This window comes from Colossoma macropomum, unplaced genomic scaffold, assembly GCF_904425465.1.
Source record: "Colossoma macropomum unplaced genomic scaffold, Colossoma_macropomum, whole genome shotgun sequence".
In the NCBI taxonomy this organism is placed as follows: domain Eukaryota; kingdom Metazoa; phylum Chordata; class Actinopteri; order Characiformes; family Serrasalmidae; genus Colossoma; species Colossoma macropomum.
In genome coordinates, this window is record NW_023494803.1 from 39,899,067 (window position 1) to 39,913,611 (window position 14,545).

The window sequence follows — 14,545 nt, forward strand, 5'->3', positions numbered from 1 at the left end:
GCTTTTTTTCCACTGCGTGTGTGCCATCATTCAGCGTTACCATGGCAGCAGCACCGAACAGAAGAAAAAAATCGGATTTGAGCAATGAGGCTTGTAATGTAAACATAGTCAAAGTAGCTCAGGTCAAATTTGTAAAGATCAGATTTGATCTAAACAGCTCTAAACATCAGATCTGAGTCACATTAGGGCAAAAAATTGGATTCGTGCCACTTCAACTTGGTAATGTGAACATAGCCTATACACTCTCAATAAGTCTGGAACTACTTGTCATAATAATAAGGATTTTATTGTTTGTTACACAATAACAATGTATAAAGTGTAGATTTAAATGTTATAAATTAGACACTGTATTGTATTTTTAGATGTTTTATTCAGGTATTTAGGGAAAATAACATACTCAATGACAAATAATGCACTGCAATAATCTATTTTACAACAAACTTCCTGAAGATATTATCACATATATATATATATATATATATATATATATATATATCCAATATTCATGGTATTATTTTTATTGTAACTGCATTCAGTATATTAATTAATTACAATTTAATTCTGTAGATTTATTATTGTTAAATAAATGTATTAAATAATCTGAAATCTGTTCTCTCACAGGTTTTGTCTGTGCGGTACTGTCCTCTGTTCAGTACGTTCTCTGAACCCTTCATGCAAGTGAAAAACTTCAAGCCAAATTCCAAAATTTCAATCACAATAACTCCATTTACATACTGGGGTAAAGGTGACTCGACAACACAGCTGCTCCTTACACCTTCTAGAGGTAGGATCTGTGTTATCCTCACATTCTGACAGTGCTGAGAATATTTAAGATACTACACTAAACTGAGTGTCCACTCACTGGCCATTTTATCAGAAACACCTACCATATTAGTTACGTAGTTGACAAAAAACGTTTCTTTTTTACATTTATTGACTTAAAGTTCGACATTTGCAGTCTAGTAATTCAAACCATGCAGCAATGTATTCTTTTTCCAGTATTTTTTGTCAATTTCATAATATTTTCTTACAATGTATGAAATAAACAGCCTAATTTTCTGTTAGTCATGCCATTATAAAATTTGAATTTAAATGCAAAAATCTGAATTTTAATGTTATTATTCTTATTTTTTGAATGTTTTATACCATCTGAAGCTGAATTTTTAACTGAAATTCAATTTAATTTTTAAATAATTTTTTTAAAAAACATGTTGTGTTTTCAGATTTGCTTCAAATATAACATCTGTGCGCCAGATAATAACGCCTGATTTCTAACAGAAATGGAACAGATTGGCTATAGTCAGTAATTGCAAGTGTATCTATATGGTCAGTGTTTCTGATAAAGTGGCCCATGATGTTCTGAATGGACAGTTCTTATACAGCCCTATATGGCAGTGAAACATGATCACTCACATAACGGTTCCCATGGGGAAAATATTAATAACAGTAATAAAATAATATAAATTAAACAGAACATCCTTATCAGTGTGTTATGTGGAAAACTGCATCATACTGGTCAGACATTTGTAGGAAATTACATCATTACTTACAGCAATTTCGTTGCTAAAAGCCAGTCTGATGCAAACAAGCTGTAAAGCAGCAAAAAGCTTTTTTTTCAGGGATTTTCACAGAAATTTATGACTAAAATATTAAAATGTATTTCAGTTTAGTAAAATATTTATTTTGCACCACAGAAGAGGATCATTCTGCCAGAGAAAGTTTAAGTGTCTAATTATTTTGTGATTACTTTGTGAAGAAGGCTCTTACAATATTAGATTAGCTTCATTAAAAGGATCCTTCTAGAATATTTCACAGATAATTTTATACTCTTTAAACAGTGGAATGCTTAAGTGAGCTACGTTGGTGTACCAGAGCAGTGGACACTGTAGGGAGCCCCTAAAGGGCCATGGTTAAAAAAATAAAAAGTTAGTGACATTGCGTTCCCTCGCAAATGTTATGAAACATTATGATGCAAACAGTTTGCATTCGCAAGCAAAAGCTGTGCTTTGCTTAAGCTCAGACTTGGAGCAGCTCATTGAATTTTACATTGAACTTGGATTGAAATATGAAGACATAGTGTCGCTTCTCAGAATCAAACATGATTAGTGAGCGCAAACTGAGTCTGAGATCGAGGGTCCTCGTACAGTAAAAGGCACATTTACAGACACTGCAGAGAACAACTGCTGAATAAACTCAGCACAGACTGGCCAAACTGGGAAAACAGCTTTTAACATCAGCTATACTAAAAACAGAGCTCTAATGTAGGTGATGTCATTGGGCACCTCTAGTCCTACGTTTGCTTGCTGTCTGATATTATATTTTGGGGAATTATTATATTATAGTGAATGCATATATTTTGCAAAGGAACGCTTTTTTGCGAGGGAACGCAAAATATTTGCGAGGGAACGCAATGTCATTAACTAAACACGGCCCCTTAGGGGCTCCGTAACACTGAGCCATTTGCTGAACAATATTTATTTTTTAATGTGGAATTTATTTTGCTATGTACAAAAACAATTCATATGTGTCATACGTGACCATTTTTCATTTTTATTTCATTTTTTGAGATTTTTCATTTTATTCAGTCTGAGCCAAACATTTACACATCAGCCAGGAAGATGCCTGGTATAGTGTGTAGTTATCATCCAGTACCTGGTTTGGCTCATCAGTACTTCATTAAAGTAAATCAGGTGCTGCTTAATAAATCTGTGCGATGGCTGAAGCAACCAGACGTTCTTCTTCAAACTAGTTCATAAAATATCAACTTTTTTTTTTTTTAACTAATAAATTCTTCTTACTTTCTACGGTATGTGTGATTATTTTCATTTATTCTAAGGATATTTGGCATTTTTACTGGCAAAAACACACTTATTTCCAAGATAAACTGCAAATTAAGTGACTATAATCAATTATTCCACAATCTCTATGAAATATTCAGTATCTTCTGTCAGTTACATGGTTTTACAGGTAAAACACACATATGTTTCTGCGCTCATGTGCCAGACTTTTGCACAGTGCTGTATATTGTATTACATCTATAATACTGTCTCTTTAGCAGCATCCTTTGCATATTTCTGAAAACTGTATTCTGTACTGAATATCCATTGCTCATTTCTCAGCAGACACTCCCTTCTGCAGTAAGTGTGCAGATGATCACACTGAGTGCTATCATAAGTGTTCTAGCAGTGCTCATCATCATCGTTGGAGTCATCAGTAAGTCCAGAAACGTGTGGTGCATGACTGAGTAATTTAGTCAAAGTCTCATTTTTGCAATCTGCTTCTCTGTTCTTTGCTAATGAATTAAGTGATTGATTAATTAGCATATGACTGCAAAAACAGAATATCCGAAACTGAATAAAATGTGATAAAACGTGAAAATTAATCTTAAACACATTTCATTTTGAAGTTTATTCTAGACACCGACGAAATAAAGCACCCGAGACAAACAGCCAGACGAGTCTGTACTCTCGGGACAAAGAACTGGAAGATATCAGGGATTTGGTGGGGCTGGGAAACGCCTGCTATGCTATCAGGTAAACAGGAATGTTATAAACGACACTGTAAATTATTGCCAGCATTTCACAACATTTAACAGTCATTTTCATTATTTTTTTTGTGAAAATAACTCATCTTAGGATATTTTCTGTAAAAAAAATTACTGTAAGGTTGATGTTGAGCAGAGGTGGGCAGAGTAGCCTAAATCAATCCTCAAATAAATGTAATAATGCTCGGATAAAATAATAATTTAAGTAAAAGTAAAAGCAGAAACAATGCTTAAAGGTGCAGTGTGTAAGATTTAGCGGCATCTAGTGGTGAGGTGTTGGACTGCAACCATCTGAATGCCCCTCCCTCACCCCTCTCTTTTTTAAGCATGTAGTAGAGCCCACGGTGGCCGTCAGGTTTTCTGCCGTCGTCTGTCCTGATTTAGTTTTGCTTCTTTATGTTTTCACTTCTTTGATGACGAGGATTCACCCTCCCTCGCTTCCTCGAGTGCTAAATAATAAGTCCGATCCTCCATTTGTCAAAATTTGGCTTCTTAAACTTCTCACAACACGAAATAGTCAGCCAGCACCGGCAGCAACCACTGATTCTTTGTCTTTCTGTGTCTTCCAAATGGAGCTACACTGCCAACAAATTAAAGCTGTCACTAAAGCGTAAAAATACGAAAAGCGCCCTCTAGAGGCAAAGCTTGGTTTGTCCACTCTAGGCTGCTGTAGAAACATAGCGGCGCAACACAGCGGCCTCTGTTGGAGGAGGAGCCGCTCCCTCTGTAGATATGAAGGGCTCATTCTAAGCTAACAAAAACACAACGATTCATAGTCGCAGGTGATTATACACTAATAAAAATGTGATTTTGTTTACTATATTCCATTTATACCAATAGACCCCCCCTAAATCTTACACACTGCACCTTTAACTACTGAGTAACTTGTAAAACTGCAGTAGAACTTCTCAGTCCATTCAGCATCTCTCAGCTCAGTAAGTGGAGTTTGTTAGACTCTGTTTGTCTCTTTTCAGGATCCCTTTGGTCTAAAATAAAGTGCTAAAGCTCCGTAGTCAGAGCTGTGACCAATCACAGAGCAGCACAGATGTTCTTACCAATAGAACAGAATGAACTTTGAAAAAACATAAAAAGGAATTAATAACTAAATATGAACAGCTAGAACACTGTCGCCTTACAGCAAGAAGGGCCTGGGTTTGATTCCCCAGCCAGGCAAACAGGGCCCTTTCTGAGTGGAGTTAGAATGTTTTCCCCGTGTCTGAGTGGGTTTCCTCCCACAGGCCACAGACATACAGTCAGGCCAATTGGAGATGCTAAATTGCCCCTAGGTGTGACTGTATATGTGTCTGCCCTGTGATGGACTGTCCAGGGTGTTTCCTGCCTTCTGCCCAATGTGTGTGTGTGTGTGTGTAATGCAACCAATAGCCAGTGATTTACTGTAAGATTACAATGAACTTTTATCATCATTTATCATGTTCATTTCTTTCTCTTTTCTTTGTTTGATCTCCTCTTAGTCTGCTGCCGATGCACCAGGAGCTGGAATCTTTGCCTGTGTTTCCACGCGAGTGTCTGAAGCTGCAGAAGCTGTTGGGCAGCGGAGCTTTTGGGGAGGTTTATGAGGGAGTTACTGTCAGAGACCACAACAGTGACACCGTACCTGAGCAGAGAGTGGCTGTCAAGGTAAAAACCTGCAGGATGAGCTATACATAATTACATAACTTTCCATTTTCAAGAGCAGCTCTGCTTACACACTTGGAAAAAGATGGTTCTTCAAAGGTTCTTTAGAACCATTCGTTCTACATGGTTCTTCAGATTGACAGAGAATGTGTTGTATATGGCTCTATATAGAATGTTTTTTGAAAATGGTACTATGTATGTAGTCTAGACTTATCTGGGTCTAGGAAACTGGCCCTAAGGGTCTGTTTGTGGGCCCACACTTTTTTTGGCCGCACTTTTATCAGCTCCACTTACTATATAGGTGCACTTTGTAGTTCTACAGTTACAGACTGTAGTCCATCTGTTTCTCTGCATACTTTGTTAGCCCCCTTTTACCCTGTTCTTCAGTGGTCAGGACCCCCATGGACCCTCACAGAGCAGGTACTATTTGGGTGGTGGATCATTCTCAGCACTGCCGTAACACTGACGTGGTGGTGGGGTGTTAGTGTGTGTTGCGCTGGTCTGAGTGGATCAGACACAGCAGTGCTGCTGGAGTTTTTAAACACCTCAGTGTCACTGCTGGACTGAGAATAGTCCACCAACCAAAAATATCCAGCCAACAGCGTCCTGTGACCACTGATGAAGGACCAGAGGGTGACCAACACAAACTGTGCAGCAGCAGATGAGCTATCGTCTCTGACTTTACATCTACAAGGTGGACTGACAAGGTAGGAGTGTCTAATAGAGTGGACAGTGAGTGGACACAGTGTTTAAAAACTCCAGCAGCACTGCTGTGTCTGATCCACTCAGACCAGCGCAACACACACTAACACACCACCACCACATCAGTGTTACTGCAGTGCTGAGAATGACCCACCACCTGATAAAATGGACAATAAGTGTAGAAGGAGGTGGTCATAATGTTCTGCCTGATCGGTGTACGGGCTGTATGTAGTGAAGTGTGAACTGTCTGTTTTGAAACGTCAATGAAGTGTAACATCAAGCTCTTTTTTTAGAGTTTAACATTCTCATTCTTGTCAGACGCTGCGCAAAGGTGCCAGCAACCAGGAGAAAATAGAATTTCTGAAAGAGGCTCATTTGATGAGGTAAGAAACTCTTCATCTGTGACTTTAACTGTACACGTCTGTGTGGCTGCATCTTCATTATAAACATGTAAAGGTTTTGTTTTTTTGTGCTCTGCTCTTTGTGTGATTTCAGTCAGTTTAACCACCCAAACATCCTGTGTCTGCTGGGTGTGTGTGTGCGGAACGAGCCTCATTACATCATCCTGGAGCTGATGGAGGGGGGGGACCTGCGCTCGTATCTGAGGGGAGCTCGGCCCACCAACGTGAGTAAAGCTGTTATGAATTATTCAGTAACTACTTTAAATTATTCAGTATCTACTGTACGTTACTCACTATCTATATAAATTATTCACCAACCACTGTTCAATATCCAGTATCTACTATGAATTATTCATTAACCGCTATTAATTATTCAGTATCTACTATGAATATTTGTTATCTACTGTAAATTATTTACCAATAACTATTGATTTTTCAGTAACTACTATAAATAATTCAGCATCTGCTATAAATTATTCACTAATAAATATGAATTATTCTGTACCTACTATGAATAATTCAGTGACTATTATGAATTACTCAGTAACTACTGTAAATTATTCAGTATCTACAACCCCAATTCCAAAAAAGTTGAGACGCTGTGTAAAATGTAAATAAATGTAAATAAAAACAGAACGCAATGATTTGCAAATTTCACAGAGTCATGTTTTATTCACAATAGAACATTGAACACATATCAGATGTTGAAAGTGAGACATTTTACCATTTCATGAAAAAAATTAACTCATTTAGAACTTGATGGCAGCAACGCATCTCAAAAAAGTTGGGACAGGGCCGCGTCTACCACTGTGTATCATCCCCTCTTCTCTTAACAACAGTCTGTAAACGTCTGGGAAGTGAGGAGACCAGTTGCTGGAGTTTTGGGAGAGGAATGTTGTCGCATTCTTGTCTGATGTAGGATTCTGGCTGCTCATCAGTTCTGGGTCTTCTTTACTGGATTTTGCTTTCCATGATGCGCCAAATGTTTTCTATTGGTGAAAGGTCTGGACTGCAGGTCAGTTCAGCACCTGGTCTCTTCTTTCTGCAAAGCCATGCTGTTGTGATGGATGCAGTTGTGGTTTACCATTGTCTTGCTGAAATATTCAAGGCCTTCCCTGAAAGAGACGCTGTCTGGATGGGAGCATATGTTCTAAAACCTCTATATACTGTTCAGCACTGATAGAGCCTTTCCAGATGTGTAAGCTGCCCACACCATAGGCACTAATGCAGCCCCAGACCATCAAATGTGCAGGCTTTTGAAGTGTGCACTGATAACAAGCTGGATGGTCCCTCTCCTCTTGACTCTGCAGCACACGGCGTCCGTGGCTTACAAAAAGAGTTTGATTCATCTGATCACAGAACAGTTTTCCATTTTGCCTCAGTCCATTTTAAATGAGCTTTGGCCCAGAGAAGGCGGCAGCGTTTCCGGATTGTGTTGATGTATGGCTTCTTCTTTGCATTTTTTCTGAAATTGTTCCACACTTTTTAGACACAGTTGTTTGCAGATTGGTGAACCTCTTCCCACCTTTGCTCCTGAATGACTCTGCCTCTCTAAAATGCTCTTTTTATACCCAGTCATGTGAGTTAGGCGCAAATTGCTTCTCCAGCTGTTGTTTTATTAGTAGAACTTACTTTTCCAGCCTTTTGTTGCCCCAGTTGTCCCAATTTTTTGTGATGCATTGCTGCCATCAAGTTCTAAATGAGTTAATTTTTTTCATGAAATGCTGAAAATGTCTCACTTTCACCATCTGATATGTGTTCTATGTTCTATTGTGACTAAAATGTGGGTCTATCAGATTTGCAAATCATTGAATTCTGTTTTTATTTACAGTTATTTACATTTTACACAGCATCACAACTTTCAGTAACTACTGTGAATTATTCAGTATATATACTAAAAATTATTCGCTAATAGCTATTGATTATTCAGTAACTACTATCATTTATTCACTAATAAATATTAATTATTCAGTACCTACTGTGGTTGGTAGCGTGTGGTGTAGTGGGTAACACCTCTGCCTTCTACACTAGACTGGGGTCCAATCACCCACCTGGGCAAACACCCTACACTATACCAATAAGAGTCCTTGGGCAAGACTCCTAACACCTTTGCCAAATACCAGAAATGTAAATGAATAATTCAGTAACTATTATGAAATATTCAATATGTACTACTTTTTAGTGACTACTACTATCATTGAGTATCTACTTTGATTTATCTGGTACTTAATATGAGTTTTTAATGAACTACTATGAATAATTCATATTTATATAGATGAATTATTTGAGTTTTATTGATTTATTTGGTCATAGAATTTATTTGACTTTAAGAAAACAGTTCAACTCTGAATGTTACAGAATCGTGGACAACTTCTGAACCTGACCGGCCTTCTGGACATCAGTTTAGATGTGGCCAAGGGGTGTGTTTATTTGGAGAAGCTCCATTTTGTTCACAGGTATGAATAAGTGCATATTTTTCGTATCCTCGTCGTCATAAGAAGAGCTTTTTTACTCTAATTGAAAATGACAGCTGCTAAATTGTAACAATGCAGGGCTAGGCTGCTTCGTAGGAACCAGAAGCAGGCTTTATTGTGACAAAGACAATGGTTCAAAACACAGTCCAAAAGCAGAGTCGGGGCAGAGCAGAGGGTCAGTGGCCAAAATTTTATACAGCAGAGCCAAGAGTCCAAAAGTTACAGAGAAAAGGCTCAGGATTGCAGTTTAACACTAACAATGCTTTGCAAAGAGTGGAAAGAGAGTGTGAGTGTTTATAGGGGAGCTGATGAATGGCAGTAGAAAACAGGTGTGTGAGAGTGACAGAATTCAGGAGAGGACCTCTGGTGGCCAGTTTGGGAGTTGCATGACACTAAGTAAACTGTGTGAATATCCCCATGGAAATTTTATACAGCAAACTGTTCAAGTTTTGTTGAACCTGGCTTGCCAATCAATCACTCACTAGATTCTCCACAAGGGGGCGCACACCAGTAACTAAAATAACTTCTGTACATTACTCTGCTAGCTTGCTTAGAAGCTACATCGCTACCAACAAGAAAAATAAATGAATTACACCATGGTTCTTCACCAAAGCTTAGAGCTATTATTTACAAATTTTATGTACGTTATGTAATTTACAGCTTAGCATTTAGCAGATTACAGATTAGCAGATTTAGCATCACAAAGCTTGCATAGCTAGCTGACTAACTCACTGGAATCTGTTGTTCTTCAGAGATCTTGCCGCCAGGAACTGCCTGGTTTCAGTGAGAGGATATGCAGATCCCGATCGAGTGGTTAAGATAGGAGACTTCGGTTTGGCGCGTGACGTCTATAAGAGCGATTACTACAGAAAGAGGGGAGAAGGCCTGCTGCCTGTACGCTGGATGCCCCCGGAGAGTCTGACAGACGGCATTTTCAATAAACATTCTGATGTATGGTGAGCACTGACACTGTTTTCCAACCTCAGTAGAAATGAGCTTTGACATTGTCCCTGTTTAAAGCGTTATAATGTGCTTTGCCTGCTTTCTCAGGGCGTTCGGAGTGCTTCTGTGGGAAATCATGACATTAGGGAAGCAGCCGTATCCTGCTTTCTCCAACCAGGAGGTTCTACACCACGTTAACACAGGAGGACGATTACCAGCACCTGCTGAGTGTCCGCAGAGTCTGTACGTACCACTCAGTAGATAGATGAATACTTACAGTAGATACAAATACATTTAAACGTAACAGAAATATGGGACTAGATGCATTTCAGATATTTAACAGCTTCTGACAAATTTATTGAAACCTATCAAGTTTTGGCCTGTCATGATTAGACGATAAAAACGTCTTCTCTGTATCTTCTCTATAAAACGGCAGTGATTATCTGGCAGTTTGCATGTTAATAAATGCATCTTTTAGACACATAGAGTTTTTATATTATTTAAATGGAGTCTTTATAAAGGTTTCCGTGATCTTTTTAACCCTTGTGTGGTGTTGGGGTTTGGGGGACCCGTTTTCAATGTTTACCAAAAGAAAAATGATGTGATTTATTATTATTTCATCCTCAGATTTCTTGGCCTTTGCACTTTTTCTGTGAAGAACATATAAAGTAACCCATTTTCAGTGTCTTCACTCTGCTCACCCCCCACACATTCATATTACACATGTGGTGTTGGGTGAACCTGCGGGGAATAAAAGTGTGGAGGTGCTGTGTCCTTCACTCTGTCCTCCTCCTACATGGCCTGCAGTTAGTGTGTGTGTGTGTGTGTGTGCGTGTGTGTGTGTGTGTGACAGGCTGCTGACTGGCTACAGCTGCTAAATGAGAACCCTACGCTGACAACTTGTGATATTTTAAACATCTGGTATTTTTACATAGATTGTTATGGCTGTATTGATTTAAATAAATAGTAATATGGTGGGTCCACCAGACCACTGAGTAACAAACACACCAACACCACACAAGGGTTAAGGTAAAAAACATGTTCTATAAAGTCATAGTAACACTATAATCTGCAACTTTCCTAACTGTATAACCTACTCTCTCAGGTATAAGGTGATGCTGGAGTGTTGGAGGAAGGAGCCCGGAGAGAGGCCGAGCTTCCGCAGTCTTCATCTGTCTCTGGTTAAGTTGAGAGAGATGGAAACATTAAGTGAGGATGGAAAAACAGGCCATGTAAACGAGGCCTACACAGAAGATGGTGAGATTCCACTAACACTTCAGACTGAAACTAAACCTGAAACAGTCTTCATTTGAACCACTTGAAAATGTCAATATTCACTAATTCACTTCAGGTCCTACATTATTTGGCACTGCGACCATCTAAAACCTTCACTTCAGGTCCTACATTATTTGGCACTGCGACCATCTAAAACCTTAAAAGGAAAGAACCTTACCAGAGTTTGGTCTAGTTAAAGAGTAACTGCTCTTTAGTATTAAAATATACCAGCCTAAACTTTTTTATCGTGGTCAGTTCTGCCTCTGCAGCACCCCCTCTGGTTCCGCTCTGCTATAGGCGCGGATGACATGTCTTGGTACCAAAGTACCAAGTATGCAAATCAGTCAACCAACGTTACCGCCCCCTGATGACGCCCTACTCATGCCGCACTACAAATATGAAAGCATAGGAGTCTATAGTGAGGAGATAACCCCACTCACGCACTCAGCTAAATACCCCCAGCACCACCTCACAAAGTTGTTATGATTAGCACATTTATTGATAACGTTCAACGTAAGATTAGTTAACCTGAAGGATCAATTAAGTGAGGATTCCATAAAGCTGCCGGTAAGTAACATGAACAGCTTGCAAAACGTTAGGATTTAGGGACACGTAAGGATTTAGGGCATGACAGTCACTATTTATTTGGAATTCAGTGCATCTAAGAAATCAGGATGCGGGTTATCCCGAATATGGACCTGCTGAACAGATGATTAGAAGCTACTTGTCACGGTTTTAGGGAATGTTGTACTGTCCGCTCTGTGTGTGTGTGAGGGTGGATAACATGGACAGGCTGCTGACTGGCTACAGCTGCTAAAGGAGAACACTACGCTATTTTAAACATCTGGTATTTTTACATTAATTGTTATGGCTGTATTGATTTAAAAAACAACAATAATGCGGTGGGTCCACCAGACCACTGAGTAACAAACACATCAACACCACACAAGGGTTAAATAAATATTTCAGGCTTTACAGGGCGACTCACAGCAGCGCTATACTTTAGCCTGTTTTTATTCTCCTCACTCAGTAATGACACTTCTTTCAATTTAACACAAAAAATCTTACATAGGGCAGCTTTAAAGTTAACTGGCTAAGCAAGAAACCGTGCTTAGTGAAACAGGCCTCATGACAAATAAGTGCAGGCTTATTAGGTTAACTGCATTTCTCTACGTGTTTTTCTTGCAGAAGAGGAGGAATGTAGAGGTGTGGATGCAGATGAGGGTTTGGGTTCAGGACTGACTCACGTGCTCAGCAACGAGGGCCTGAACTACCTCATGTATCAGGCAGATGGAGGAGAAAACACAACCAGCAGCAGCAGCAGCAGTCCATCAGATCACTCCTCACCTGCAGAAGATAGATGAGAAAAGGACAACGCATATGAAAACTGACTGGATCTGTACTTAATAAATAGTACAGCAACTGATTATTTTGTTTAATAGGTGTTTATACTTGACACTCATCTGAGACTGTGGCCCCATTTGCAGTGGGGCTCTGCACACAGCGCACCACGTCTAACAGCTCTGACAGCACATCGTTAAACTTACCACACTGAGCAAAATTCTGAGACCACTTTATTTTATTTTCTCCTAAGAATTACTCTGTACCTTTATTCCAGCTTCCATTCTTTTCAGGAGACTCACTTTCAGTTCTTCAAAGAATCTGCAGACACACCTCCAAAGTTCAGTCTTAGAAGCTGGTTGATCATTTTCTGAAGTAATCAAACACATTCAGTGGTGTTGAGATCTGGACTCTGGGGTGGTCAGTCCATTGTTCAGCTTCTTTGTTTGATGTGTCCGTCTCCTTTTCTCAGTGAGGTTCTTCTTGACAGCTACACATCCTTTCAGACCCACAGCGCTGAGTCGTCTTCTCACAGTGGAAGGATGGACAGAAACACCTGTGGATGTTTTCAGATCTGAAGCAGCTTGATTTTCTCCTCTCTCTCAGAGATGAAAGCTTTAAGTGCTGTTTATCTGATGGGGTCAGTTTTAGTGTCTACCAGGTCTTCCAGGTGGTTGTTAGGAGGCCCATTTTCTCTGTAGCTCTTAATCATTTTTTTGCACTCCTTTTTTTCACTTCTTTTTTAATTTGACTTTCTCCTACATGGGTAAGTGGATTATATTTTATCTAATCTTGCCAGAAACATGAGGATGAATAACTTGTACTTTAATTTAATAAAAGCGGGGTGGTCTCTGACTTTTGCACATTACTGTATATTTGTAGAGTTTTCTGATGTGTTTTGTATGTTTACTCTCTCTTGTCTCCACAAAACAATAAAAGAATAAAGTAACAATAAAAACTGTAGAAAAAATAAAATGTAAAATACTTTTGCATATCACAGAAATGATCATCTTTGCCTCTGACTTTTTGCTTTCTTTGATGAAATTTTATAATTACAGCCTGACTCAGTGACTCCTAAGTTTAAGTCACTGTTGAGTCACATGTCAGACTCTCCCTAAGAAAAATGAACTTGAAGAGAGCGAGTTAAGAATATTAGTCACTCCAATATGCTAAATACATACTTTTTTATGGTAGACACCCCAAAAAGTGAGTTGAGCATGCTGTACCTCTCAGACGCTCCATACTTGCAAATGTCTTATATAAGGCTTCTGTTTATTTCATACCTTTACTTGAACAAGTCGAAAAGATTAGGTGCTCCCTAAAGCCAGCTAAACATATTAGAGGCTTTCTAAAGTAAGTTGAACATTTTAGACGCTCCATAAAACATGTTAGCATCACAACAGCACTCTAGATTGGTGAATTAGATTTACATTGGTGAAGTTTCAAAGCTTTACACAACGTCAGACGCTCCCTAAAGACAGATAAACATATCAGACAGTACCGAGGGCAAATGTCTGACTGGATACATTGAATATCAGTTTTCATTGCAATAGGCAATGTTAGCTGGGCAACAAGCTGAGTTGAATATGTCAGCTAAGCTGAGTTGAATATGTCAGCTAAGCTGAGTTGAATATGTCAGACGCTCCTTAAGGTCGTTATCTGTTGGTTTTTTTATGTCAGACACTTTCTAAGCCGAGTTGAACATGTTAGACGCTCCCTAAGGTAGTTAATTTTTTTTTATGTCAGACGCTTTCTAAGCTGGATTGAACATGTCAGACGCTCCCTTAAGCTAGTTAATTTTTTTTTTATATCAGACGCTTTCTAAGTCGAGTTAAACATTTCAGACGGTCCCTAAGGTAGTTACATGTTTTTTTTTAATGTCAGACCCTTTCTAAGCCGAAATTGAATATGTCAGACGCTCCTTAAGGTAGTTAAATGTTTTTTTTTGTGTGTGTGTGTGTGTGTGTGCGTGTGTGTGTGTGTGTGTGTGTGTGTGTGTCAGACGTTTTCTAAGCCGAGTTGAACATGTCAGACGCTCCCTAAGGTAATTATCTGTTTTTTTATGTCAGACGCTTTCTAAGCCGAGTTAAATATGTCAGACGCTCCCTAATGTAGTTATTTTCATTATGTCAAACGCTTTCTAAGTTAAATTGAACATGTCAGACGCTCCTTAAGGTAGTAATCTTTTTTTAATGTTAGACGTTTTCTAAGCCGAGTTGAACATGCCAGAC

General features: G+C 39.0%; 1 protein-coding gene across 2 annotated transcripts; it reads left to right on the plus strand.

The window, feature by feature from the left end:
- Positions 1-670: 670 nt before the first annotated feature.
- Positions 671-12,642, plus strand: LOC118823789 (proto-oncogene tyrosine-protein kinase ROS-like). Of its 2 annotated transcripts, none has more exons than XM_036593604.1 (11): positions 671-784; positions 3,120-3,213; positions 3,407-3,533; positions 5,017-5,182; positions 6,200-6,264; positions 6,377-6,506; positions 8,641-8,738; positions 9,509-9,712; positions 9,807-9,941; positions 10,804-10,955; positions 12,162-12,642. In XM_036593604.1, exons 2-11 carry the CDS (start codon positions 3,150-3,152, stop codon positions 12,335-12,337), a joined length of 1,317 nt encoding a protein of 438 aa, XP_036449497.1. In that variant the 5' UTR covers positions 671-784; positions 3,120-3,149; the 3' UTR covers positions 12,338-12,642. The 2 variants fall into 2 exon arrangements, with proteins under 2 accessions (XP_036449497.1, XP_036449498.1); XM_036593605.1 differs by having other exon boundaries at positions 681-784; positions 3,123-3,213.
- The last annotated feature ends 1,903 nt before the right edge of the window (positions 12,643-14,545 follow it).

Coding starts and splice junctions, on each gene's coding strand:
- LOC118823789 (XM_036593604.1), top strand. CDS start 3,150: ATGATCACACTGAGTGCTATCATAAGTGTTCTAGCAGTGCTCATCATC. Junction 8,739..9,508: donor AAGCTCCATTTTGTTCACAG/GTATGAATAAGT, acceptor GTTGTTCTTCAG/AGATCTTGCCGCCAGGAACT. Junction 9,942..10,803: donor GCTGAGTGTCCGCAGAGTCT/GTACGTACCACT, acceptor CTACTCTCTCAG/GTATAAGGTGATGCTGGAGT.